The sequence below is a fragment of the Anas acuta genome, chromosome 1, assembly GCF_963932015.1.
Source record: "Anas acuta chromosome 1, bAnaAcu1.1, whole genome shotgun sequence".
NCBI lineage: Eukaryota > Metazoa > Chordata > Aves > Anseriformes > Anatidae > Anas > Anas acuta.
Genome location: NC_088979.1, coordinates 131,935,386 through 131,961,273, shown reverse-complemented (window position 1 = coordinate 131,961,273; position 25,888 = coordinate 131,935,386). Strand labels below are relative to the sequence as shown.

Genomic DNA, 25,888 nt, shown 5'->3' with positions numbered 1-25,888 from the left:
TGATCACATGTGCACTTCTGAAGTCTGGAACTAACATTTGGGTAGGAGCAGATCTCCTTAAGTTAAACATCATCTATCCACTCATTACATGAGATTTCCTTCCTGTTTCCTGCCTCTTGCACTAGTATTTTGCAGTCTTGCTAACAAATGAAAATATCTTTCCAGTAAAGAGATGGTCTCAAGCCCTCAAGTGTGTATTTTATTTCTAAAGCAACTGCATGGCTCTCTTAAGCACTAACAGAATATAAACCAAAACTAGACAGCTTCTACACTCCAGGACATAAACTGGATGTACCTTTGACATTTGTGTTGTGCTGAGATTGTAAAAAGATTGCTTTGATGCCCAGCGTTCTTTGACATGGCTGCGTCCTCAAATATCACAGGTAGTAACTGCACCCTAAAAGTGGCTAGGGAAAGCTACACTCCCTTTGCACACAAATTCTACTTGAAAATGTAGGAAATGCACTTCCTCAGTCCCCCTAGTTAAAACTCCATCACAACATACAAGTGGTCATTTCTTCCCAAGAAGCAATGTTGGAGGATTTTGTTCTCCCACACACTCTGTACGAGCGCCTAGACAACTTCCACCTGAAAGAAAGATGCAGAATCAAATCTGTCAGATGAGAATACAAGTAACGAAGTCTGACGAGAAGAGGAAAGAACCAAAGGGGACTTCTGGCTTTAATATGCCCCCACTGGAAAACCTGCAAGGCATTTTAAATTTCCTGCTATCGATTCTCCATGAAATAGTGTATTCCACTATTCAGCACTTAGTACTTCAAGGTTTCTGTGTACTCCTATAGCCAAAGATAACAGGCACAAGTAGGCAGGAAAACACACATTCAGTCTAGAACTTGGTCTGAGATCCCTACCTAAGCAGACTGATTTCAATGAGCACCAAGCATCAAAAATCTTCCTTAACCAAAAGCAACCCGAAGAAAACAGAATCAACTCATTACGTAAGGTATCCAAGTCTGATGGGTCCAGCCAAAGCCAATTGACAAGAGAAAGGCAGCAGAGCTGAAAGCATTACTCTGGCATAAAGATGCCTAGTCCACTCATTCAGTTCTTGATTTCTCTAGCATAACAAAATCAGGGAGAAAACAGCACTGAAGTTTACCACTACCCACAGTCTTTTCTCTGATCCCCCACACATATCAAACCGTCCAAACTTTACGAAGCAAACACTTGGTATCAAAAAAGTCACTACTACTGCACATGGTAATATGTTTTACACCTGAGCTCATTTCCATCCCTCCACTGCCTTCCTTCCACCTTCTCCTCACAATTTGAGGCTTCATTTGCAGGTACCTGAATGAAACCAATTCAGTCAACTAATGACCTGAGCAGTTTTACATGCTTCAGCTTACTGCTTTCCCCACATCCATCACCCTACTTTCCAAAGGCACCAAAAGATTGACAACCACCAATAGCAGTTCACTGTACAAACACAACATTTGCTGTCGCCTTTTCTTCTGAGCATGTCAAGAGCAGTAAAGAGGAACAGACTCACTTCTGAAGGCAGTGATGGCAGGTGAACACGAGAAGCAACAGAAAGGCAGTCTTCTCCAGCTGATGGTACAGAACTCAACAAGCAGCCTTCTCACAAATGGAAAGGAGGATACATCTGTGACTTGCAATTCAAAAAAAAGTTTTTTTTTTTTTGCTTGTGCAACATGATTCTACAGGAAGAATAAGCTGAGATAAATGCAAACCACAAAAAGCGCATGTGCCTAATTAATGGAGTTGCCCAAACATCACCCAGAAAGATAAGGAAAACGACAGCCATATGTGGAAAATTATTTTACACATTGCTTAGAGCACCAAGGGAGCCTGCAAAGACAAACGCTTCAGTGAAAAGAGCTACAAACCTCACAGTAAAATAAAGTTTGCATCTCAGAGCCGAGACAGATAAAAGCCAGTCCATGAGGGAAAAGCACAGTGAAAATAATGTCTCCCATGGAAGTAGTCAGATGCTTAACTCTGCCTGGGTTAAGTAAGAAATACTTAAAGAAATACACTACCACGTTCTAACCAAGATGCTGAAGACCACACAGAAAGAGGAGCCCAGGCCTCTGACTGCTATTTCAGTCCAGTCTCCCAAACACAGCCCATAAGGAATAACAAAACGAAATCGTGAAACAACAGCCAGCCCAAGAATCACATCAAAACAAGTCCAAGGCACAAGATAATGTCACATTTTGCCAAGAATCAAAGGACCTATAGCTATATTATCTGTTTATTTAAACAGCATGCAAACATTTCACACAGTCTGCAGTTCTAGCTTTCTGTGGTATCATTTAAAGACTGCACAGCCAGTATCAGGTCCTATGACCTAGAAAACATGGTCTGCCAGTGGGGCTAAACATCTTAAAGACCTTCAAGTTCATCTACTTGTCAGTCCTAAAGAGCATTATAACAACACAGCCTCTCTGACTCACCTTTCACATAAAGAAGCAGCCACAGCAGCAGTCCAGTAGAACCCATGCTTTCCTTCCCACTAAAAGGGTAGGCAGTGAAAAAAGAAAAAAACAAATGTAGTCTTACTAGTATGCTAGTACAAAAAATCAACAGTCCTTGATGAGAAAACAGGTCCTTGCGCATCCTTGTATTCACACGCTCAGAAATCACTATGCCACAGGCTCTTCACTGTCATGCTGTTCAAGAAATGTACTTACTCCAGCCTTAGAAGGATCTAATTTCCCAGAGAGCCACGTAAGTTCATAGGGAAAAATTCAGGGTGGAAGGGACCTCAGGAGGTTTCAGTTGGACCCTACTCCTCAAAGCAGAGTCAGCTCTGAGATCAAACTCAGTTGCTCAGAGCTTTATCATGTAACATCTTAAAGCCTCCAAGAACAGAGACCACACAAACTCTGAGCATCCTGTCCCATTGCTTCATAGGCCCCATATCAAGACAAAGTTTCTCCCTTTATCCAGTCTGAACCTCACTTGCAGTAGTTTATTCCTGTTGTCTCTTTCCTTCACTATGAACAGCTGGCTTCATCTTCCCAGTGATCTCCTCAGAGGTACTAGCAGACTGCTTACAGAAGATCTCCCCAAATCCCTTCCTCTCCCAGGTTGAACAAGCCCAGCTCCCTCAGCCTCTCCTCACAGGAGGAGTGGTCCAGCCACCATCCATCCTGGCAGCTCGCTGATGAATGTATTCCAGTTTAGTCATGTCTTCCCGGCACTGAGGAGCCCAAAACTGGCAGTACATGTATGTCAACTTTTGCAGACGACACCAAGTTGGGGGGTAGTGTCGATCTGCCAGAGGGTAGGAAGGCTGTGCAGAGGGACCTGGACAGGTTGTATTGATGGACAGAGGCCAATGTTCAACACGGCCAAGTGCCAGGTCCTGCACTTTGGTCACAACAACCCCATCAGCGCTACAGGCTTGGGGCAGAGTGACTCGAAAGCTGTGCAAAGGAAAAGGATCTGGGGGTGTTGGTCGATGCTCAGCTGAACATGAGCTGGCAGTGTGCTCAGGTGGCCAAGAAGGCCAACAGCATCCTGGCTTGTATCAGGAATCATGTAGCCAGCAGGACCACAGACGTGATCATCTCCCTGTGCTGTGCTCTGGTGAGGCTGCACCTCGAGTACTGTGTTCAGTTTTGGGCCACTCACTATAAGAAGGACATCAAGGCCCTGGAGTCCAGAGAAGTGTGTCCAGAGAAGGACTACAAAGCTGGTGAAGGTCCTGGAACACAACTCCTATGAAGATCAGCTGAGGGAACTGGGGTTGTTTAGTCTGGAGAAGAGGAGGTTCAGGGGAGACCTTACTGCTCTCTACAACTACCTGAAAAGAAGGTGTGGGGAGCTGGGGGTAGGCCTCTTCTCACAGGTAACTAGTGGAATTATTAGTGAACTAAAGGGAATGGCCTCAAGTTGTGCCAGGGGAGGTTTAGGTTGGAAATTAGGAGACATTTCTTTTCAGAAAGAGTAGTCAGGCATTGGAACAGGTTGCCTAGGGAGGTGGTGGCGTCACCATCCCTGGGGTTGTTTAAGAAAAGGTTGGATCTGGTGCTCAGGGACGTGGTTTAGTGGGTGACATTGGTAGTAGGGGGATGGTTGGACCAGATGATCTTGGAGGTCTTTTCCAACCTTAATGATTCTGTGATTCTGTGAACTGGAATCTAATGAGTGCTGCGTAGAGGGAGGTAACCACCCTACTCAAACTACTGGCTGTGCTTCTGTTTAATAGGAATCTTTGTTGCAATGGCACACTGCTGGCCTGTGGTCATCTTGCTGCCCACCAAGACTCCCAAGGCCTGTCAGCAGAGCTGCTCCCCAGACAGACACCTTTATGCCCATTCTCTTGCACAGCAATCAGTTGTTCTGCTTTTATTCTTCCAATATAATAGATACAAAATCTTTCCCACTCCCAGTACCACCCCATCTTGCTAGCTATGCTGTGACACAGCAAATTGGTCAGCCTCCCTGGGACAGCGATGCTCATCTCCTGTGCATTCAGCATAAAACTGGAATTCCTCAGCTCAGACAGCTTCAAAGGAGTTGCACTTTCATTCTCAGACAATCCTCTTACCAACCACTGGATCAACTTCACCTTTGCTGAGTAAATAATGGAGATGAGCGAGGATGCTTCTGCCAGGATTCTGGCATGTGACACCATTAATGGGAAGAAAAGTCTCTCACTAAAAATTACAGTTACAGAAAAGAAATACATGCTCATTCTCCCTTGGTTAAAGAGCAGATGGATTAAGGCTCCTTGCCAGGTCCTGAACTGTATCAGCAAACGTTGGTGCCTGTGAGCTCTCTGGTAATGTGTAAATGTCAGGAATTAAGGAAACAGAAATATACAGCTGGAAAGAGAGTATAAAACAAACACCTTATATGTCAGAATCATGGCTTGGTCAAACATTGCTCCCTAGCCTTCTTACCACTCATAATACTAATGTCAGCACAGAACAGCCCCCACAGGTAATTTTTTTATATTAAACAATATTAAGCTGAATGATACCTAGGATCCGAGGTGATGATTTAAACTTTGGCCCCTCACTACATTAATACAACTGCATCTGCAGTACTGCAGTAAAAATGGGCATTTTCAAGAGAGTGGCCTAATCTCAGCACAATCTTGTAAATAAATGGTCAAGAGGGAAACTATTAACCTGAATCTGTGTGAGCAGTAAGAGGAAAACCTCACAAGTACCCAGTTATCCCAGACACTTCATGGAAACAAATATATATACCTTTCTCCTTCAAAGTATACTCAAGGCCAGTCTCCACTTTCATATGCCAAAAAACAGTATCAGTTTGTAAAACAGACAATGTCAGACCTGCTGTAGAGGAAGCAGCCTGGTTTTCTCCCAGGTGTTGTCACCTGTTCCGAACACAACATCCTGCACCCAATTAACATACAATTTCCTAATGATGGGTCTCCATTATACATGCCTGTTTGGTCACCTAATTAGAGTGAAAATACCTGATACACCAAATTCAGTACAGATCCAAGACATATCTACAGTGTTAGCATTCTTGTGTCCTGACTGATTTTCCAGTGGAACCAATTCACTGCAACAATACTGGGAGCAATACACAGGGAATAAGGCCAACCATAGCTATGAGGAACAAATTTTCAACCCTGTACCTGAAAGAAGAACATTAAACAGCACAAGCAAACCTGGATGCCCTGGTACTTTCTCCTATTCTACCATTTCTGATCAATACATTGCCAACCTTGCGAAGCCTCGCTGTCCACGTGCTGGACTAGGCAAGCCTGAGACCACATAACACCACTCTATTTTAAAAGTGACAGGAGTCTGCATCTGTTTAGTAACACACATGCATACATCTGCCAAACAGACCTAGTGGAAAGACACTTTCTGAGGATTACACATTTTTCTATTTAACGACAGTGAAAAAGACACCACGCTCCATGTAGCCATCAGAATCACTCTCCTCATCCAGCTCTCACTGACTGTGTATGCAACCACCTCAGCTAAAAAAAAAAAAAAAAAAAAAAGTAACAGGGCTACATGGCAGCTATAATAGAAAATATACTATTTCTTTGTATATATATATAGCATAATCATATATTCTATGATTATGGTTCAGCTACTCAGAGAAAGAAGGACTAAAGAAGGAACTGGAATTCCAGGAGCCAGAACAGTTCGCTTATTTTACAACCAAAATACAAGCTATATTTGATCACCAGACACGTCTCAGGGATTATAAAGAAGACTTTTAACTTGGAGAAACAATCACTGAGAGGCAAACCTGAATTCCCAAACATCCTGTTGATTGCCACTGGCAATGCCACATACAGAATGACGTTCTGCGCCGCTGAGTCTAAAGGCTCCGGAGAGAAGTCCACAGCTGGTGTACGGAAACAAATGTCCAGCATTTATAATTAGAAGCTTCTTTGTGGATGTATGTTCCCCACAAGGAAGTGACAGTGATTTAAGAGCCCAGAGCTCCAGGCCAGCACACTCTGCCAGGTGTGCATGTTCTCTCCACATCTGGTTTTCAGAGCAAGACTTACATGGATTCAAACTACAAAACCCTAAAACCACATATATTAGCCACAATACTTCTCCAGTTAAACTATATCTATCTATATATATATACATGCACCTAAAACAGAAATTACGAATTTTGGCTTGCAGCGTTCTACTTGGCCAATGAAAGAGTCCAAATCAGGAAGCTGACACCTGAGTAGGCTGAATACACCCCAGAGCTATCACTTGACCACTGACCTGCAAGTTCTGCAATACAGAGGTTCCTGTTCCCACTTCCCCTCCACTCTCAGCCTGCTCCCAAAGATAAACTGGGGTCACCATCACCCCCAAGAGACGTGCTGGTTTAGTTCCCCAGCCCACAGCCCTGCCTGCAATGGTGGGGTCAGTGTGCGCTGTCACCGGGTGGCCTGTCCTGCAGCAGAGCTCCCAGGAAGCCAGCGCTCCTGAGAACAGCCCAGAAGGGCCCCTGGCAAACAGCAGCACTACAGCACATGCCACACTTCCCTCCACCTCCTGTCCCTCAGCCAAGGCTGAGAAGTGCTAACATCACCTCTGGTCATTGCCTGAGACAGGTATGCCGCAGCCACACAAGCGGTACATAAAGCAAGGGCCATTCCCTGTATGTGTCATACACTGAGGAGAACACCTGCCACCGAGATGCATACTTTACCAGATACATTCAACAGCCCTGATGACTGCATCAGTTGATTTTGCAGTGTCCCCGAGGGTCAAACTAAGCTTCATCAGTGACAATGCGCATGTACAGCACATTTCAATTTCACAGAGCAAACAGAATGTACAAGAAAGAGGATGAGCAACTACTGAAGCCACCATACCAAAGAGCTCAAGTGAAGGGCAGTGGAGAGTAAGGCATCTTTCAGTGGACACCGTTGCAGATGACCAGTACCATCAGCCACATCCAGGCACTGGCACAGGTTGACAGCAGATCAGATCTTTCTCTGGAGCCATGTGGTTGACTTTTAAGTCACTGCCTTCTACATTAAAGTACCCATTTGTTCAAGGAACATGGACATTTGCTACAATGAACAGAGGTCAGCATAAGAAAAAGCCTTTGGCAAGACAAGCCTCCCCTTCCTTCTTTCTTGCTGGTCTTCAGGTCTCCAGAAATAACTGAACAGAGCTTGAAGACTGGCCCTTGGCATGCTGCTTCAGTAAAGACTTAAGCTCAATGGAATAAGAGCACAGAAAGGCTGAAAATGCTGGAAATGGAGCAAGACTGCAGGGTTATAAGGAAAGTACAGAGCCTTCTGCATTACCAGCAGCAGCAAGGGCAACAACAAATCATTATGCTATATGAAAGGTGGAAAACTCCCCCTCCTTATATGTTAGTGTCTTATGTCTGTATGTCAGTACTCCCTTATGTCTCCATTGAGACATCATGTCCCGGGAACACTGACAGAAACCACACCTCAGAGGTACCTGTTGGCAGGCCAGTACTTCCAGTGGTACCCAAGAAATCTGAACACAATTTCCTTTGAAAACTAAGCCACTTGGTAAGCAGTTTTGAAGTACTAGCAACAACTGCTGCTTCTGCAACTACAAACTAGAGTCTCCTCAGCTCTGATGATAACACCTGTACACATAAGGAACACACAAAAATTTCTCATCTCAGTTGAACAGCAAAGCTGTAACTGTTGAAACACCAATTCCTGTAAACAGAAGACTCTGCCTTACCCTGGTCTCACTGCAGGCCACATAACCTTGCATCCCTTAGCAACAAGTTGTTCTGACATGCTTCTGCAATGGAAAGAGCTTGCCAGATAATCTCCCAAATCTTCTAACATCAAGGTTTAATCCAAAACCCATGCATTGCATTGAAAAACTCCACCAGCTTCATCTGGGTTTTGGATTTGCTGACCTGTAGCAGTTCTTAAAGTACACAAAAAGACATTTAGCACTGTTATGCCTAAGAATAGTAAGACTTCTGGGCTATTGCCAGCATGCAAATCAGTAGGATGCATTTGTATTTATACAGAGCTCTGACATACCACAACTCTTAAAAACACTTAAGATAGTATGATGCCATGCACTGCAGCACACAGCCTAATCTCCCCACACAGATTCACCAACAGGACCAGGAATGGCACATTCACACTGTCCAGCAAAGAGCATCTGCATGGACTTTGCATGAGGTCACAACTTCGCAGCTGCCTCGCTTCCGATCAGGTCTGCATGTAGTCCTCCACACATCTAAGTCTCACAAGACTCACACACACGCTCCTCGAAACAGAAACAGCCAGATGTCTGTGTCTAGAAGCCTCTCCCAAGATATGAACATTCACAAATCCTTTAGAAGAAATGAAAAGAAACAGATATCACTGGAACATTGCCTTTAAGTGTGAATTAGTTTTTAAGGAAAAGAGAACTACCTGTCCAGTTCCCTGAATTAGTACTTTTAAGAAATTCTGGAATCTGACTTCGTAAAACTAGAAGTCTTTATAAGCACCTTGCTAAGGCTTTATGATAAAGCATACCCATATTCTTACAATTATGCTCATTTTAATGATTTCAACATTGAAAATTAACAATTTTAGAATGTTTGATTGTATTAAATAAAAGCAAGTCACTTTTTTCAATTGAGACTGAACAGCTACAGAGCTATTTTATATACACTTGCTGCATCCTGTCTGGGAGAAAAATTTTCAACTGTAATTAAAAACTCTACCGTCTCACTGCGAGACTACGCCTAGAGCTGTGTTGGGCAAATGATCCCAGCCTTGATGCAGTTACAGGAACAAAACATGTTTTTATGACACTGTAAAAAAGACTATTTTTGTGCACATTAAGCTTATTTTGGTGGAGACATTGACATAAACTATCTACAGTAAAACTTTTGCCAGAACAGAACTCAGTATTAGAACCCAATCTGGCACTGCTCCAGCAAGACAAAACTGAAGACAGACCTGGTCAGAGGAACAAATGAGCCCTTCAGGAAAAAATCAGCAATTGGGCTGCACAGGTTCTGACTGGAAATTTAAGTCTCTGTTTAAATTAATAGCAGAAAGGATAATAAGTTCAACTTGAATTTGCTTATGTCTGCGCACAGTCTTCCTATGGTTATATAGACATATCTAGAAAGGTATATAATTTAATTAACATATATATATATATTAATTTATAATTATTTAAAATAATTATATGCAAATTCCTCTCTTAAAAAGCAAGTAGTTTTGCTTAGCTGGCATTCATCTCACCTTCAGCAGCAAGCACATTATGATGCACAAATACACTTCCCCAGCCAAGTAACCTCTCCGGCTACAACAAAATTACCTGTGTGAACCAGAACCACAGAACCAGACGCCACATACTCTGTCTCTCCAGCCAACATGGGATTCACTGCCCCATACTATGGACACTGAGAGTAAGTTCAGGAGGGGGTGAGCTCTAACACACGTCTATTGAAGGGAACAGCCTGAACATATATTGAGTATCAGCTCACGAGATAGTAGGAAGAAGCCAGTTGAAGCTTTTATCACATTGTACCCCAAGGATCTGCAAGAGGCTGATTTGCTCCCAAAGCTTCCTGGTAGGTGAGAAGCACCATGAGACTAGCCAACATCCTGCAAGTTACTTGGCACTTTACTGCTATTAAGAAATGTGGACATGCTTCATGACAAAAGCTCAGGCACCACATCAGTAGCACACTCCATCCTGACCTTTCTGGGCACCAGATGAATGACAAAGTCCAGTCAGAGTTTGGAGCAATTACTCCGCCAGCACCCATTCATAAAGAACACCTGGGCACAGCCAGCACAAAATGCCATCTGCAATGGTGAAAAACACTTGTGACTAGGTCAAATCCTAGGCAAAAATAATACAACCACAAACAGAGAAGGACTGGTGGGAGATGTGGTGGTCAGGAGCTGTCTTGGGCAGAGTGACCACAAAATGGTGGAGTTCTCTATTCTTGGTGAAGTCAGGAAGGGGATGAGTAAAATTGCTGTCTTGGACTCTCGGAAGGCAGACTTTGAGCAGTTCAGGACACTGGTTAGCAGAGTCCCTTGGGAGGTAGTCCTGAAGGGCAGAGGAGTCCAGGAAGGCTGGGCACTTCTCAAGAAGGAAATCTTAATGGCTGAGGAGCTATCTGTTCCCACGTGCCCAAAGACGAGCCGACGCAGAAGAAGACCAGCCTGGCTGAACAGAGAGTTGTGGCTAGAGCTTAGGAGAAAAAAAAAAAAAAAGAGGGTTTATGATCTTTGGAAAAGAGGGCAGGCCACTAGGGAGGACTATAAGGATGTTGCGAGGCAGTGCAGGGACAAAATTAGAAAGGCCAAAGCTCATCTGGAGCTCAATCTGGCTACTGCTGTTAAAGATAACAGAAAATGTTTTTATAAATACATTATAAAATGTTTTTTTTATTTTATAATAATATAAATGTTTTTATTTATAATGTTTCTTTTTTTGTATTTATTATGTTAAATAATGTATTTATAAAAAGCATTATAAATGTTTTAATTAACACCAAAAGGAGGACTACGGAGAATCTCCATCCTTTATTGGATGCAGGCGGAACCTTTGTGACGAGAGATGAGGAAAACGCCGAAGTGCTTAATGCCTCCTTTGCCTTAGTCTTTAGTGGCAAGACCAGCTGTTCTCTAGATACAAAGTACCCTGAGCTGGTGGAAGGAGATGGGGAGCAGAATGTGGCCCTCACAATCCACAAGGAAATGGGTGGCGACCTGCTACAGCACTTAGATGTATGCAAGTCAGTGGGGCCAGGTGGGATCCACCCGAGGGTGCTGAGAGAACTGGCAGAGGAGCTGGCCAAGCCGCTTTCCATCATTTATCAGCAGTCCTGGCTATCAGGGGAGGTCCCAGTCAACTGGCGGCTAGCAAATGTGACGCCCATCTACAAGAAGGGCCAGAAAGTAGACCCAGGAAACTATAGGCCTGTTAGTTTGACCTCAGTGCCAGGGAAGCCCATGGAGCAGATTATCTTGAGTGTCATCATGTGGCACTTACAGGGCAACCAGACGATCAGGCCCAGTCAGCATGGGTTTATGAAAGACAGGTCCTGCTTGACAAACCTGATCTCCTTCATGGTGAATGGAGTTAAATCCAGTTGGAGGCCGGTCACTAGTGGAGTCCCCCAGGGCTCAGTACAAGGGCCAGTCCTCTTTAATATCTTTATCGATGATCTGGATGAGGGGATGGAGTGCACCCCCAGTAAGTTTGCAGATGACACCAAGCTAGGTGTGTGTGTCGATCTGCTCGAGGGTAGGAAGGCTCTGCAGGAGGATCTGGATAGGCTGGACCGATGGGCTGAGGTCAACTGTATGAAGTTCAACAAGGCCAAGTGTCGGGTCCTGCACCTGGGGCACAACAACCCCAAGCAGCACTACAGGCTGGGAGATGAGTGGTTAGAAAGCTGCCTGGCAGAAAAGGACCTGGGAGTATTGGTTGATAGTCGGCTGAAAATGAGCCAGCAGTGTGCCCAGGTGGCCAAGAAGGCCAACAGCATCCTGGCTTGTATCAAGAATCATGTAGCCAGCAGGACCACAGACGTGATTGTCCCCCTGTACTGTGCTTTGGTGAGGCTGCACCTCGAGTACTGTGTTCAGCTTTGAGCCCCTCACTATAAGAGGGACATTGAGGTGCTCAAGCAAGTCCAGAGAAGAGCAACGAAGCTAGTGAGGGGCCTGGAGAACAGGTCTTACAAGGAGCAGCTGGGGGAGCTGGGATTGTCTGCGAGAAGACGGTCTGGAGAAGAGGAGGCTCAGGGGTGACCTTATCACACTCTATAGATACGTTAGAGGAGTCTGTAGCAAGGTGGGCGTTGGTCTATTCTCCCAAGCGCATGGTGACAGGACGAGGGGGAATGGGTTAAAGTTGCACCAGGGGAGGTTTAGGTTGGATATTAGGAAGAACTTATTTATGGAAAGGGTTGTTAGGCATTGGAATGGGCTGCCCAGGGAAGTGGTTGAGTCACCATTCCTGGAGGTCTTCAAAAGACATTTAGATTTAGAGCTTAGCAATATGGTTTAGTGGAGGACTTGTCCGTGTTAGGTCAGAGGACGCGGTGATCTTGGAGGTCTCTTCCAACCTAGGTGATTAAGTGATTTTCAAGCAAAGTACTTCTGTGAGAAGTCTCAAGCAGTCGCTAAGCAGTCACAGCATGTTGAAACAGAGAAGTTTAATTTTTTGCAGAGCATTCACACTGATGTATCTCTAGAGACTACACAGCAGATAGCATTAAAAAGAGAGCTTTTAATGATTTTCAGTATACCCTCTTCCAGTGAGAGATCTGTTTTCCAAGCTAAGTCCGATTCTCCTATCCTGTTGTGTTCAAGGGGATGCCTTTGAGTTGAGATGCGCTTATCACATACAAAGGCAATTAAGTAGATCTGAGGAACCTATTTCTGAACCTCTTTTCCCTCCAGAGAACAATTACATACAGAATCAGCTCCATCAATTACATAGGAATGATTAAAAAAAAAAAAGCATTTGCTCCAATTTAATTCTGTTGTAGAGCCTATTTCCTCATGTTCTTCCCTCAAGAAAGCCAAAATTGAGTGGACAACAGTTCCATCTGAACAATTTGAAGATGGGCTTTAACCTGTGTAGAGCTGTGGAAAGCGCAGATGCAGATGATGCAGCACCTCTACCTAACTACCATGGCACCAGAGAGGACTCACAAAGTTTCTTTCCCCAGCTTTGTCACTGTCTCGCCAGCTGACCGTGAGCTGGCTCAACAAACCCAACAAACAGTTACTCACCCTCCAGCTTTTCTTGCTGCAAGGCAGAGGGAAGGACTGCTGCCTTTCTGTGGGAGAAAGGAACTTGCCCTCTAGTGAAACACCTACCAACCTATGTACCAAGCTGGCATGCCTGCAGGCAAACACAGGAGGAAACTGCAGTACCACACCATCTGACTGTTACACTGAGGCACAGACCCTAACTACAGTGCTTTAACCTGCTTTGATATGCATGAAATCTGTGTATCATCCTGCAGCTGCCGCCTTCTGTAGTGGTCAGTTTGGGCTCCTTTCCCTCCTTTCCCCCACCACCACTGATTTCATCAGGCAGCACAACAAACTGCTCTCTTCTGGAGCACTTTGCAAATCTCTGTGCTCATCCTCCATCATTCCACTGGGAAACAACTGAGCAAGCGAGTCTCTTGTATTTCTCTGGATGACTCCTCCATATAGACTATATATAAATATACACACAGACACACGTGCACAGATAATAATAGAAGGTTTATTTAGCCAAACAGCTGCTACTCAAATCTTTCCTGCGGTGTGTTACGAGGAAAAAAAAAAAAAAAAAAAAAAAGCACTGCAAGTAAAGCACTGCAAGTAACCCAGAAGGGACACTTACATCGAAACACCTCCTTTATTTCAGTTCAAGGACATCACTCTTTGACTGACAGGAAAGGGGAAGTTTTTTAAAGTTCCTTTTATAGGTCAGGATAAAATAGAGCATTATCCAAAACAGCATCTTGTACAGGGTCTGAAAAGAAGTTTAAAAACTGTACCTTGCTATGAGCTCTGCCAGGACCCCAACAGTTTCCTAAGGTATTTAAAGCAGATTTTGGAGCATCAGAACAGCTGTGCTGAAGTTTTATTAATCACAATGCAGATCTGGCACATCTTGAAAGCCCAAGATCATAGAATCATAGAATATCCTGAGTTGGAAGGGACCCTTAAGGATCATCAAGTCCAACTCTTGACACCGCACAGGTCTACCCAAAAGTTCAGACCATGTGACTAAGTGCACAGTCCAATCTCTTCTTAAATTCAGACAGGCTCGGTGCAGTGACCACTTCCCTGGGGAGCCTGTTCCAGTGTGCAACCACCCTCTCTGTGAAGAACCCCCTCCTGATGTCAAGCCTAAATTTCCCCTGCCTCAGCTTAACCCCGTTCCCGTGGGTCCTGTCGCTGGTGTTAATGGAGAAAAGGTCTCCTGCCTCTCGACACCCCCTTACGAGGAAGTTGTAGATTGCAATGAGGTCTCCCCTCAGCCTCCTCTTCTCCAGGCTGAACAGGCCCAGTGCCCTCAGCCGTTCCTCGTACGTCTTCCCCTCCAGGCCTTTCACCATCTTCGTAGCCCTCCTCTGGACACTCTCCAACAGTTTCATGTCCTTTTTATACTGTGGTGCCCAGAACTGCAGACAGTACTCGAGGTGGGGCCGCACCAGCGCAGAGTAGAGCGGGACAATCACCTCCCTTGACCTACTAGCGATGCCGTGCTTGATGCACCCCAGGACACGGTTGGCCCTCCTGGCTGCCAGGGCACACTGCTGGCTCATATTCAACTTGCTGTCTACCACGACCCCCAGATCCCTCTCTTCTAGGCTGCTCTCCAGCGTCTCATCGCCCAGTCTGTATGTGCAGCCAGGGTTTCCCCGTCCCAGGTGCAGGACCCAGCACTTGCTCTTATTGAACTTCATGCGGTTGGTGATCGCCCAGCTCTCCAACCTATCCAAATCCCTCTGCAAGGCCTTTCCACCCTCAACAGAGTCCACAACTCCTCCAAGTTTGGTGTCATCAGCAAACTTGCTCAAAATACCTTCTATTCCTACATCCAGATCGTTTATAAAAATATTGAAAAGTACCGGCCCTAAAATGGAGCCTTGAGGGACCCCACTGGTGACCGCCCGCCAGCCTGACGCAGCCCCATTTACCATAACCCTTTGGGCCCTGCCCGTTAGCCAATTGCTCACCCATCGTATGATGTTTTTATTTAGCTGTATGGTAGACATTTTGTCCAGTAGGATCCTATGGGAAACCGTGTCAAAAGCCTTGCTGAAGTCCAAAAAAATCACATCAGCTGGTTTCCCTTGGTCCACCATACGGGTGATCTTATCATAAAAGGAAATCAGGTTAGTTAGGCAGGACCTACCCTTCACAAACCCGTGCTGGCTGGGACCAATGACTGCTTTGTCCCCCAGGTGCGCCTCAATAAGTTCAAGAACCATCTTCTCCATGATTTTACCAGGCACTGACGTGAGACTGACAGGCCTGTAATTGCTAGGGTCTTCTTTCTGACCCTTCTTGAAAATCGGCACAACATTTGCCAGCTTCCAGTCTACCGGGACCTCTCCAGATTCCCAGGATCGTTGAAAAATAATTGAGAGAGGTTCCGCGATGACATCCGCCAGCTCTTTCAGCACCCGGGGATGAATCCCATCCGGACCCATGGACTTGTAGGGATCCAGGTGGAGTAGCAAATCCCGCACACGTTCAGGGTCGGTTGGGAGCTTGTCATCCCCACTGTCCCGGTCCTCCAGCTCAGGGCACCCTGGGTCCCGAAGCCCATCATCGGCATTGAAGACAGAGGCAAAGAAGGCGTTAAGCGTCTCTGCTTTGCCCATGTCATTGTCTGTGAGGAGACCTTCCCTATCAAGGAGCGGCCCTATGTATTCTTTAGTTCTCCTTTTTCCATTCACATATCTAAAAAAACCCTTTTTATTTTCTCTCACAGACACAGCCAGCTTCAACTCTAGGTGTGCTTTAGCCACACAAATTTTCTCCCTACAAACACGAACAGCATCCCTGTATTCTTTCCATGACACCCGGCCCTCCTTCCAGTAGCGAAACACTCTCTGTTTCCGCCTAATCTCCATCAGAATGTTCCTGGTCAGCCACGCCGGCCTCCTGCCCCGCCTGCCTGACTTGCGATATTTAGGAATTGCCTGATCTTGTGCTTCTAGGAGGCATCGCTTAAAGAATGACCAGCACTGGTGGACATCGAGGCCTTCAAGAGCAGCTTCCCAGGGGGCCTTGCTGACTAGTTCCCTGAGCAGCCTGAAGTCCGCTTTCCCCATATCTAGGGATGAGGTTTTGGTGGCACTTTTCCTTCTGTCACCGTAAATTTTGAACTCAACCACTTCATGGTCGCTATGACCGAGGCGGCCACCAATCACCGCATCTCCCACCAGACCCTCTCTGTTTTCTAGCAACAGGTCTAGGAGGGCACCTTTCCTAGTTGGCTCCGTTAGCACCTGCACCAAGAAGTTACCATCTAGGTGCTTCATGAACCTCCTGGATTTGCTCGTGTCAGCCGTGTGGCACTCCCAGTTAACGTCTGGCAGGTTGAAGTCCCCCATAAAGACAAGGGGAGTTAATCTCAAGGCCTCTCTTAGTTCTGTAAAGAATAATTTATCGGCGCTATCGTCCTGGCCAGGCGGTCTGTAATAGACTCCCACAACGACATCCCCTTTATTCGTTCGTCCCTTGATCCTTACCCAGAGGCTCTCAACTTTGCCATCGCCGACCTGAAGTTCCACACAGTCCAGCCCCTGCTTCACATACATCGCCACCCCACCACCTCGCCTACCCTGCCTGTCCCTCCTGAAGAGCCTGTAACCATCTATCGTAACACCCCAGTCACAGGACTCATCCCACCAGGTTTCGCTTATGCCGATGATGTCGTAGTTGCGGGACTGGGCCAGGACTTCTAGCTCATCCATTTTATTCCTCATACTGCGTGCGTTCATGTAGAAGCATTTCAGGTGCGTCTCCTTACACTCAGCACCTTGTGGATCTAACCGAAGGACCTCACTGGCACACAGCCCCTCTGATTCTAGCGTACCATCCCTTAGGTCTTCACCGGCGTGCCTGGTTTTAGCCCCTTCCCCCTTCGACTCTAGTTTAAAGCCCTATCTATCAGCCCTGCCAACTCCTGACCAAAGATCCTTACCCCTCTCCGAGAGAGGCCCTTCCCATCCGGTGCCATCAGGCCCGGTGTAGCATAGACCTTCCCGTGATCAAACAGAACAGCTGTGCTGAAGTTTTATTAATCACAATGCAGATCTGGCACGTCTTGAAAGCCCAAGATATACCAAGACAGAACCATTTCACAGTCACACCAGGCAAACTTAGACTTCATACGCATTTCCATATAACCTAATATGGGAGGACTGGGGGGAAATAAACCACATGGTCACATGAGCACTGGAACTAATGCATCCCGCTTTCCCCAGGATGTGTGCCATGACTGATTGTAACATACAGAAATGCTCACTGTCACAGTCTCCCCATAGACTTAATTTTTCTGATCACTTCACTCCCACATAAACTCTCATATCTTACACAGGTCAAGTTGGTCAAGTTCATTTGCAGTTTTTCCTGCAATGTTGATCCACTAAGGTCTTTCTGTTCTAACCGCGTTGCTCATTTTGACAAAACCTGTAGTCACTTAATAATCCTCATGCTAGTTCTCTCTCAGGGCCATTTTTAGCCAAATGATGGGTGAAAAACATTCCTGGAAAAGAAGAGGAAGGAAGGAGTCAGACAGTGAGATCACATATACCATGGCCATAGGAAATCAGACTAAAAATGTTTTTTCCCAACAAACATCTGTGGTTGTTATTTCTTTTAAGTCAGGTTTGAACAATAAGTCAGTTCCATCCATAAAAATTCAGAAACAGGAATATAACGTTCAACAGCATAAAGCAAAAGTTCAAGGTACAAATTCAAAGACTTCCTTGGACAATTAAATAACGTATAGACTTTGAATCTTAAAATGCTTTAGAATTTGAAATCTTAACCACACTTGATCTCCAGGCACCTGCTTACAAAGCATCATATCATGCCATATTGTTAAAGCAGGAGTAACAGCAAAGTTGCTTACATGTCACAGTAAATACTTTGAATACCACCATAGTTACTATCTCCACGATACCTAGGAATTGTATTTATTGTCCCATCATAAAGCAAGGTTATGAGCTTACAGTGGTAGTTTTAATAAGCCTAATGAATATTCCTCTCTAAATACAACCTCTCTAAAAATAGATCACAGCATGTAAGGTTGCCAAAAAATATTTACACTTAGTTGCTTATAGGTCAGCAGCCACATATTATGGTTATTTATGACATGGCTGCCACCTATGATAAAAAAAAAAAAGACACACTCATAGAAGTAAAAAAAAAAATCAGTATTATTCTACAGATCTCTAAGCTATGTAGCTCACAGGTGAGTTGTACACAAAGACTAAAAGGATTAATTTAACTGCATTGCAACTGCTGCATGGACCAAGTTAAAGGTCTTGTATATACACACAGTCAAGATGGTGATAACAGGCTTGTATTTACACTATGATAAAAAAGACAGGCCAGCAAAAGCAAGAATTATTAAGAGCTCTCTGGCTTGCTTACTTCTCATGCTATTAGGGGAAGAGGAGGCAAAGATAGTTTGGTTGTGGCAAGTCAGCAAACAACATTTCATTTACTGTGGAGATTAGCTGGTGTAAAAGGCAGTCTACAGTATTGGAAGATCGCTCTGACCTCTGCTGGTCCGCTCAGAGAAGCTGAGCAGAAACTGCCTGAAGGGAGGCAGAAGTCCCCAAGGGTGAAGTGGTTCCCAAGCACAGAAAAGGTTGACCATATTGTTTTTATGTGGTCTATCAACTCATTGTCACTTAGGTGAACTTCCATTTTGCTTCTGTTTCACAGTCTCATACCAAGATTTAGCTTCTAGCCCTGTATTTTGTTCTGGTGGCCCGTCAAGTCCTAGCACAAGGCTTGAAGAGCCTCTCTCCCTTGACACTGATTCCCACCTCAGCACCTCTTCACAGCTTAGCCCTGGGTCCCCTCCAGTTTCAGGGCTGCGGTCTTAATGACCTGCATGAGAGCCACCAATGCACAAGACACAATGCAAAAGACAGCTCAAAGAACACCTTCCGTGGGCCTTAAATCTGCCAAATGAGGAAAAAGTAGAAGGGTAGTAAGCGATTTTCCTCTAAAATGAAGGGCTTCAATGGCCTACAGCACCATAGTGCTGTGCATAAGCACATCATGACCAAAAGACAGCTCCCGGGGTGGGGACTGTTTTCTCTGTTCCCCTTGTCAAACTGGAAGGAATACTCAGATTAAAAGCTGAGTCACACGTTTCCATTTCCTTCATATCATGCTGGCAAAAGCATAGCCATGCTTTCTATATCACCACAGCATTAGTTCCCCAGTGAACACGAAAGCAGCAACTACAACAGGCCATCCTACAGCAAGGGGAGCTGTGGCCACAGGATCTGACAAAAAAATAATACACAAACTCAGCAAAATGGCCCCAGCTGAGTGACTGCAGCACTCTGACCACGTGACTGGTCTCCTTAAAAACACGGTCTCACAACAATGACAATTCTTGTTGAAGAGGTGCCTCCAACCTGTTTAGGTTTAAAAGTCACCTTCGAATGAACTACTCTTCCCAAGCACGCAGTTGCCATCCCCTGCTAGAAATGTGTTTTCTCCACCATCTTCCTTCAGAAGTAAATGAATCATGGTAAAGGCACGACTGCTTCTGCTGCTCCTCAGCAGAACCATAATACAGAAACTTGATTTAAAATACATAATGGAGGAAATACCAGTAAGCCACACCAGAACAGCCAGGAGAACGAAAGGGAAGCAATTTCCTTGAGATGGGTTTTGAGGCCAAATATTTTAAGTATTAAAATCTGCCTTCTAAACATCACAGGCAATTAATAGACTCAACATGGGCAAAGCACGCTCACTCAACAGCCAGTCAAAAGGAGACTGAAATTAGAATTGCTTCCTACCCTACACACCTCTAGCACCACAACAGAGACAAGGCCAATTTTAACCAGCCAGAAACCCAAAGACAACTTTTTTGTGTAGATAGGGAGGCATGTTGTTTCAGTACAAGTAGTACTATCTCAGCGCAGCCTTTGGTGTAAACAGACAGCTATGAAAACACATTGTGGGAGTATCTAGATGAGAAGGCCAGCTGTGGGCAGCTAGCAGCATGCACCCCATGAAGCTCCATGCCCCTAAGATGGGTGCAGCATCAGCTGGTACTGTGGCTGACACAGCTTCTTCCAGGTGCCCCATGCCAAAGGGGAAGGTGAACGCCTTCATTCTGACGTGTGTGGGGGAGACACCTTTTTGCTTAAGTTAGTCAGTCAGTTATGGAAATCCCCTGTGCAAAATATCTGTGCCAACATAAAAGTCATGGATAAACCAGGCACAAAACACAGGTGGATTTAATCATTCCCTCGCAGCTTTTACAATCCTCACACTTCAACTAAATTTAAAAAAAAAAAAAAGACCCCCACATCGTCATCAGAAGTTTATTTTACAGAAGTAAAGCGGGTTCCCCTCCCAACAGCGAGCGGCCGAGTCAGGCAGCGGCCGAGTGCGCCCCTCTAACTGACTGACTGACCAACTGCCAACGGCGACCAACCGCCCCCAGCAACCGCCCGCGGCGGTTGGGGCCGCTCCTCCTCCGCGCCTCGCGCCGACCCCAGCCCCAGGTCAGGTACGGCTGAGGCTCCACGCCCCGCCGGGGCAGCGCCCGCTCACAGGCCTGAGAGCGGGTGGGTGAGCAGGCAGGCGGGCACGCCGCGGACTCAGCTACTCCTTCGCCCTCCTCTCCACTGCCCCGGGCGGCGCTGCCCGGTCGGAGAACAAAGAGGGTGTCTGCCCTGCTCGGGGGCTGCTGAGGGGGCTCCGGTGGGATGCACTTTTTGCCCCCCCCCGCCTGCTCGGGCAAACTCACCCTCCTTGGCTTTCTTCTTCCTCGCCAGGGTGCCGCCGATCTTGCCCAGGAACGACTCGTCTTTTTTCATCCTGTGGGGCCGCAGCGTCGGCGAGCGGATGGGAGCAGAGGACATGGGTTTCGACTTGGGAAAGGGAGTACCGAGGCAGCCGGCCCGAGCCCCGCCGTGCCCTGTGCGGGAGTGTGGAGCGTCCCGCGAAGCCGAACAAAGCTCTGCGAGAGGCGAGGAAGGGGAAAGCTCCCGTCTGGCCGCGGTGGGGAGCTGGGGGCGTGCGAGCCTCGGAGGCGCGGAGGACAGGGGGCGGGGTGGGAGCCGCTGCCGCCGGACACAGCGTTCTTCCACGGCGGCGAAGGCCGCGGGCGGCGGGGGCGGGACGACATGGCCATGCGACGCGGGTGGCGGCCGCTCCGGTGGATTGTACCGGGCACCCGGAGAGCCTCGAGGATAAAAAATGAATAAATAAAAACATTTGAGGTTTCAAATGTTCAAATTTGAGGAGGAGAGCTGTTCTGATAGGGGTTAGAAAAGGGGGGGGTGAACGGACTGCAGCTGTAGCTTCCCCTCCCGGTGCAGGGTGTGAGGGGCTCCCTGGGCTCCTCGGAGCGGCAGCACCGCCACCGTAAGCAAAGCGTATAGGCAGAGAAACAGCCGAAACCAGATAGTTGTGATCCCAAAGAAGTTTTCATTACGGCACCAGATGGCGTGATGAGGGCTCTGTAGAATACACATTAGAAACATCCTAAAAGAGTTCCTAGTGTTAGGCTCTGATCCTGCAAAGTCTGATGCGCATACTTAACTTTAAGCTCCTGAAGCGATCCCATTGACTTTAATGAGACTACTGGGTACCCAAAGTTATGCACATGCCCGTGGCCATGCTCCTGCCACAGCTCCCCATCAGCAGCCCTTACCCCAGCACAGAACTTGTCAAGTCAAGGCGACTTGACACAGGGTCCACACACCCAGCCTAGGGCAGCTTGCAGGACACATTTTCCTGCCTGATCGGCCCAGGAGCAGCACTACACAACGCATCCTTGACTTTGCCTTGTGTTTTCAAGAAAGGAGACTGAGTGTTTTGCATTTCTGTTGTAACTACTGTTACTTGGAACAGTTTTCTACACACAGAGACACCATTAATTACCTATATTGCATTTGTATAAAAATATTTGTTGTTGTTTTTGTTTTGTGTGTGGAAAGTATTATTTAATACAATAGCTAATGACATTGAAGAACACAATGCTTTCTCACATCATTGTGTCTCTAATTGATTTTCTATCTGCATTTGAACCATGGGTTCGCCTTAGGGTCTCCACTCCTGCTGTTGCATTTTGCAAATCAACAGGAGCATGAAAAACAAAGACTGGCAACACACAAAATCAAGGGGTAGTCACAGGTTTGGAGCAGGACCTGCTTTGAATGTTAGCCTTTAATGGATTAGGTTTCCAGGCTATAATGTCCCTCTGCTCAAGCCAGCTACTGCTCCAGCACGAGACAAAGTCACCCACAGCACTGCTGTGCATCGCTGGCAAAAGCAACTGGGAGTTGGGAGCGCTGGCCACGTGTCGCCAATGTCCTGTGTTGCAGATAGCTTGAGCCAGGGCTTCTCCTCAGATTAATAACGTTCTCTGAGCAATACTGCCACATCTCTAATTTTCCCACACTAACATTACATTCTGTGTTTCCACACACACTAAATATCTCACAAAATAATATGCTTTGCGGATTTTAACAGCAGTAGCTGTTCCTGCAAGCAATGCTTCTTGCATTCAGCTTCTCTGGCCAGGCTGCTGAGCTTCTCCATTCAGGAGCCCTGGAGACTCTGAGCTTAAAAATGGGTTGTTGACAAACAAAATTCTCAGGAAATCCTGAACAAAGTCTCTCTGAAGAAAGTACAACTCCTCCAAAAACAAATGAGGCAAAACAAAGTTGTTAACACCCCATGCTTGAGACCTTCAAGGAGCACAGCGAGTCCCACTGTACATTAGGGCAACCCCTCACCTCTGGCCCAAACATGAGTACAATGTGTTGAATCATTGGGATTAGAAATTAGAGAGCGATTGATTACGAATGAATAAATGCTATATTGCGATGTACTGTGCCTGTGCTGGGCTTAGGCCTCCAGGTAACAGGAGCCCCTCATGGTTCAGACTTTAACTAAGGGGTCAGAGATAAGGAGACTGCTTACAAAGGGACAAGATAAGGAATGTTAAATATACAAGGCCTCAAGATAACAGGAGCCCCTCAGACCCCAAGAACCAGATCAAACCAACCTTATGGCCCAGATTGTGACCAAGGCCTCAGAGAGCATGCGCAAAGACATGAGGTGAAAAGTTCAACCCTGATGAAGACATCTTACTTCATCCCCATGACCCTCAATGCCCACCACCACAAGGCACTGAGCAAACACAGACAAGGAATTTATGGAAATGACTTCTTGTAGCTAATTTTAATACTAAGTGGGGAACGGTTATGCATATGTATATGCATATTGGGAAACTTCATGCATATCTAACTCTTTACTGCATATAACCATGGCAAGTTGCCACGTTAGGTGCGCACGACTTTGGTGGGACTACCCCCCGTGCTGCCCAGCACTGAATAAACATACCTACTTTACAATCTTACTGATTGTGGAGTCAGCTTTCTGTGAGTCAGTATAGATTCACTCTGATTGATCACAGACTCCATCACAAAAACTGTCATAAAACATTTTTGTTTTATGTTTTTGTTTGGGTAAAGAGAAGCAATGGTCGTTACAAAGAGCACAGAAATGAGGCCTACTTGGCCCTCTTGGTGTTCAGCGGCCCTGCTCCCTCCCAGGTCCTCAGGGAGCATTGTGGGGTGTCCCCTGATGTACCAGTGCACCACCAGTATGCTCTGCACAATTTCCAGCTTCCAGCAGGTCTAGCCCCCAGGGTGGACCAGTGGTGCCCGCCTCCTCTTCCCCAGGTTCTGCACACAGCAAATTCCCGAGGCACCCATCACTGGCACAACTCACTCAGCCTGTGAGCTGCCTTGGAAGGGTACGAAGTGGTTTAACAGTTGTGAGGAGCCATGTGCAGCCCTGGGATATGAGTTGCACTGCCTGGCATTAAAAAACAAAACAAAACAAAAACCAACACCAACAAAAAAACACTTTGCCAAGTTGAAGAGCTGCACAAGCTAGGAACAGCAACCAGAAGGTGATTCTAGTGACATGATAAATTGGTGTCCAAACAGAGCACAAACACAGGGCATGTTTAAATTGTTTCTTTAAGCAATGGTCAGTCCTGAAACTTACACAGATTTTTTTTTTCTTATTCCTGTCAAAAGTGTGTTTTTTTTTCCTCTTGATTTCAGAAAGTAATTTCAATAAGTGGAAATCCTGCTTAAGACATTGGTTATAACCTCAGCTTCTCTTCCAGTTTCCTTGGCATGTCCCAGACCTTCCAGCGGCTTTCAATCTGATTTTTTTTTTTATTGCAAGATATGAGGAAGCATCGTGTGATCAATGTTGCATGGAGCATACAAAAGGGATTTTATAAGGATCTGCCCGCAGTCAATGTTTAACACGTAGCTGATACAAATTGCAGTGACCACACGATCATCTCCACAACATCCTGGCTCCATGTACCTGTCTACCAATACTCCTCTCCCCTAATCTGCTCAGATTTTCTTTAAAGATTACTGCTTCACTCGTGTCATGCTTTGTTACAAAAGTGTTTGTCTTAATTCATGGGTAACCCTACCCTGCCTTTAAGAATCTGTGAACTTTATGCTATGCTACTCTGATTTTGTAATGTATGGTAAATCTAAACTAAAAACTGAGGAAGTTGTTCTTGATTAGACAGCCCACTGCTCCAGCCTTAATCAAACATCCTCTTTCCAGCAAACACTTGATCTTTATACCTCACAGCAAGAAAAACCTGTCTTGTGTTTGCCTGTGAAGGATCTTTTCATGAATACTATTTATTGATATGGCTTCTTGGGAAGGACAAATGTTTGTTTTCCTGAAACAACAGTATATTGCCCATAGCAGAGGAGTTTTAACCTGTTCAGTTGTTAGTGGAAAAAATGGATTAACATTCCAAAAACTTCAGGTATTTTACTGTGTAGAATACTACAACCAATTCAGTTAATACACATTTTTCCAGTGAATATTTCAACACTTAAAGTCATTAACAAGATGCATTTTTGCCAGTCAGACTCAGTTACGGTATGAATAGATGCATCTTTCACACAGTTCTGAGTGTACTTATCCAAAACCGCAGCTGCCTAAATCCCTCAGTACCAAGTTGGCCAGTCAAGTGTTTTTGCATCATTTAGCAATGGTAGTGCCAGTACTGTGGGTGTTGAAGAGTTGCATAATTTATTAAACACAGCTCCTCCAGCTTTTTTGGGGAACGCTCTCAAAATCTTCACAGAGTGAAAGATCTATGATCTATAAGACTTGTGTTACAATACAAGCACTGGCAGTAAAATTAACTCCTGTGCAGCAGATGGCTCAGGACAAAGACCAGGCATACACTGCATCCACAGAGAAGAGTCCATGCAGTTCTTTCCACTTTGTAAGTTCATGTTAAAATAAGTATTTTGGGTAAACAGAAGGGAAAACAAACCAAACAAAAAAAGACAGTGGTGGGAGGGAAATAGAGTGGTAGCCTTACTTATGCCGAAGAGGTACACAAAGTTATTCATTGATTAAGTTGCCCATTTCATTTAAGGATATTACATATTTTTGCAAAATTATGTAATTAGCAAGGAATTTACCTGCATTCAACAGGCATAGGCCAAGTGAGATAGCTTACAAATGCAATTTTCAGTGCATAGAAAATAACCTGAATCCATAAAACAAACACTAGTATCACTGCAGCACATACAGATGTTAAATTAACAGCAGGACTACCACAGTGGTTGTTTCATTTCATAAAATTAACACTGAAGTCTTAGATTACAC

The 25,888-nt window shown here is 45.6% G+C and overlaps 1 protein-coding gene and 1 long non-coding RNA gene across 5 annotated transcripts in view; one reads left to right on the top strand and one right to left on the bottom strand.

Annotated features, from left to right (window-relative positions):
* The window catches only part of PARVB (parvin beta), an 81,629-nt gene extending 60,540 nt beyond the window's left edge, over positions 1–21,089 (bottom strand). For 2 of the 4 annotated variants that reach the window (XM_068657151.1, XM_068657179.1), the window contains exon 1: positions 20,955–21,089. In XM_068657151.1, coding sequence (XP_068513252.1) covers positions 20,955–21,069 — 115 coding nt within the window. In that variant the 5' untranslated portion in view covers positions 21,070–21,089. Of the gene's footprint in view, positions 1–1,513; positions 1,635–2,441; positions 2,463–20,954 lie in introns of those variants that run through there. The other 2 variants (XM_068657160.1, XM_068657169.1) reach the window with 2 other exon arrangements.
* Positions 20,302–21,542, top strand: LOC137842798 (uncharacterized). Its single transcript, XR_011089222.1, has 2 exons — positions 20,302–20,709; positions 20,983–21,542. It is a non-coding gene; the product is annotated as an uncharacterized lncRNA (long non-coding RNA).
* Positions 21,543–25,888: the final 4,346 nt, after the last annotated feature.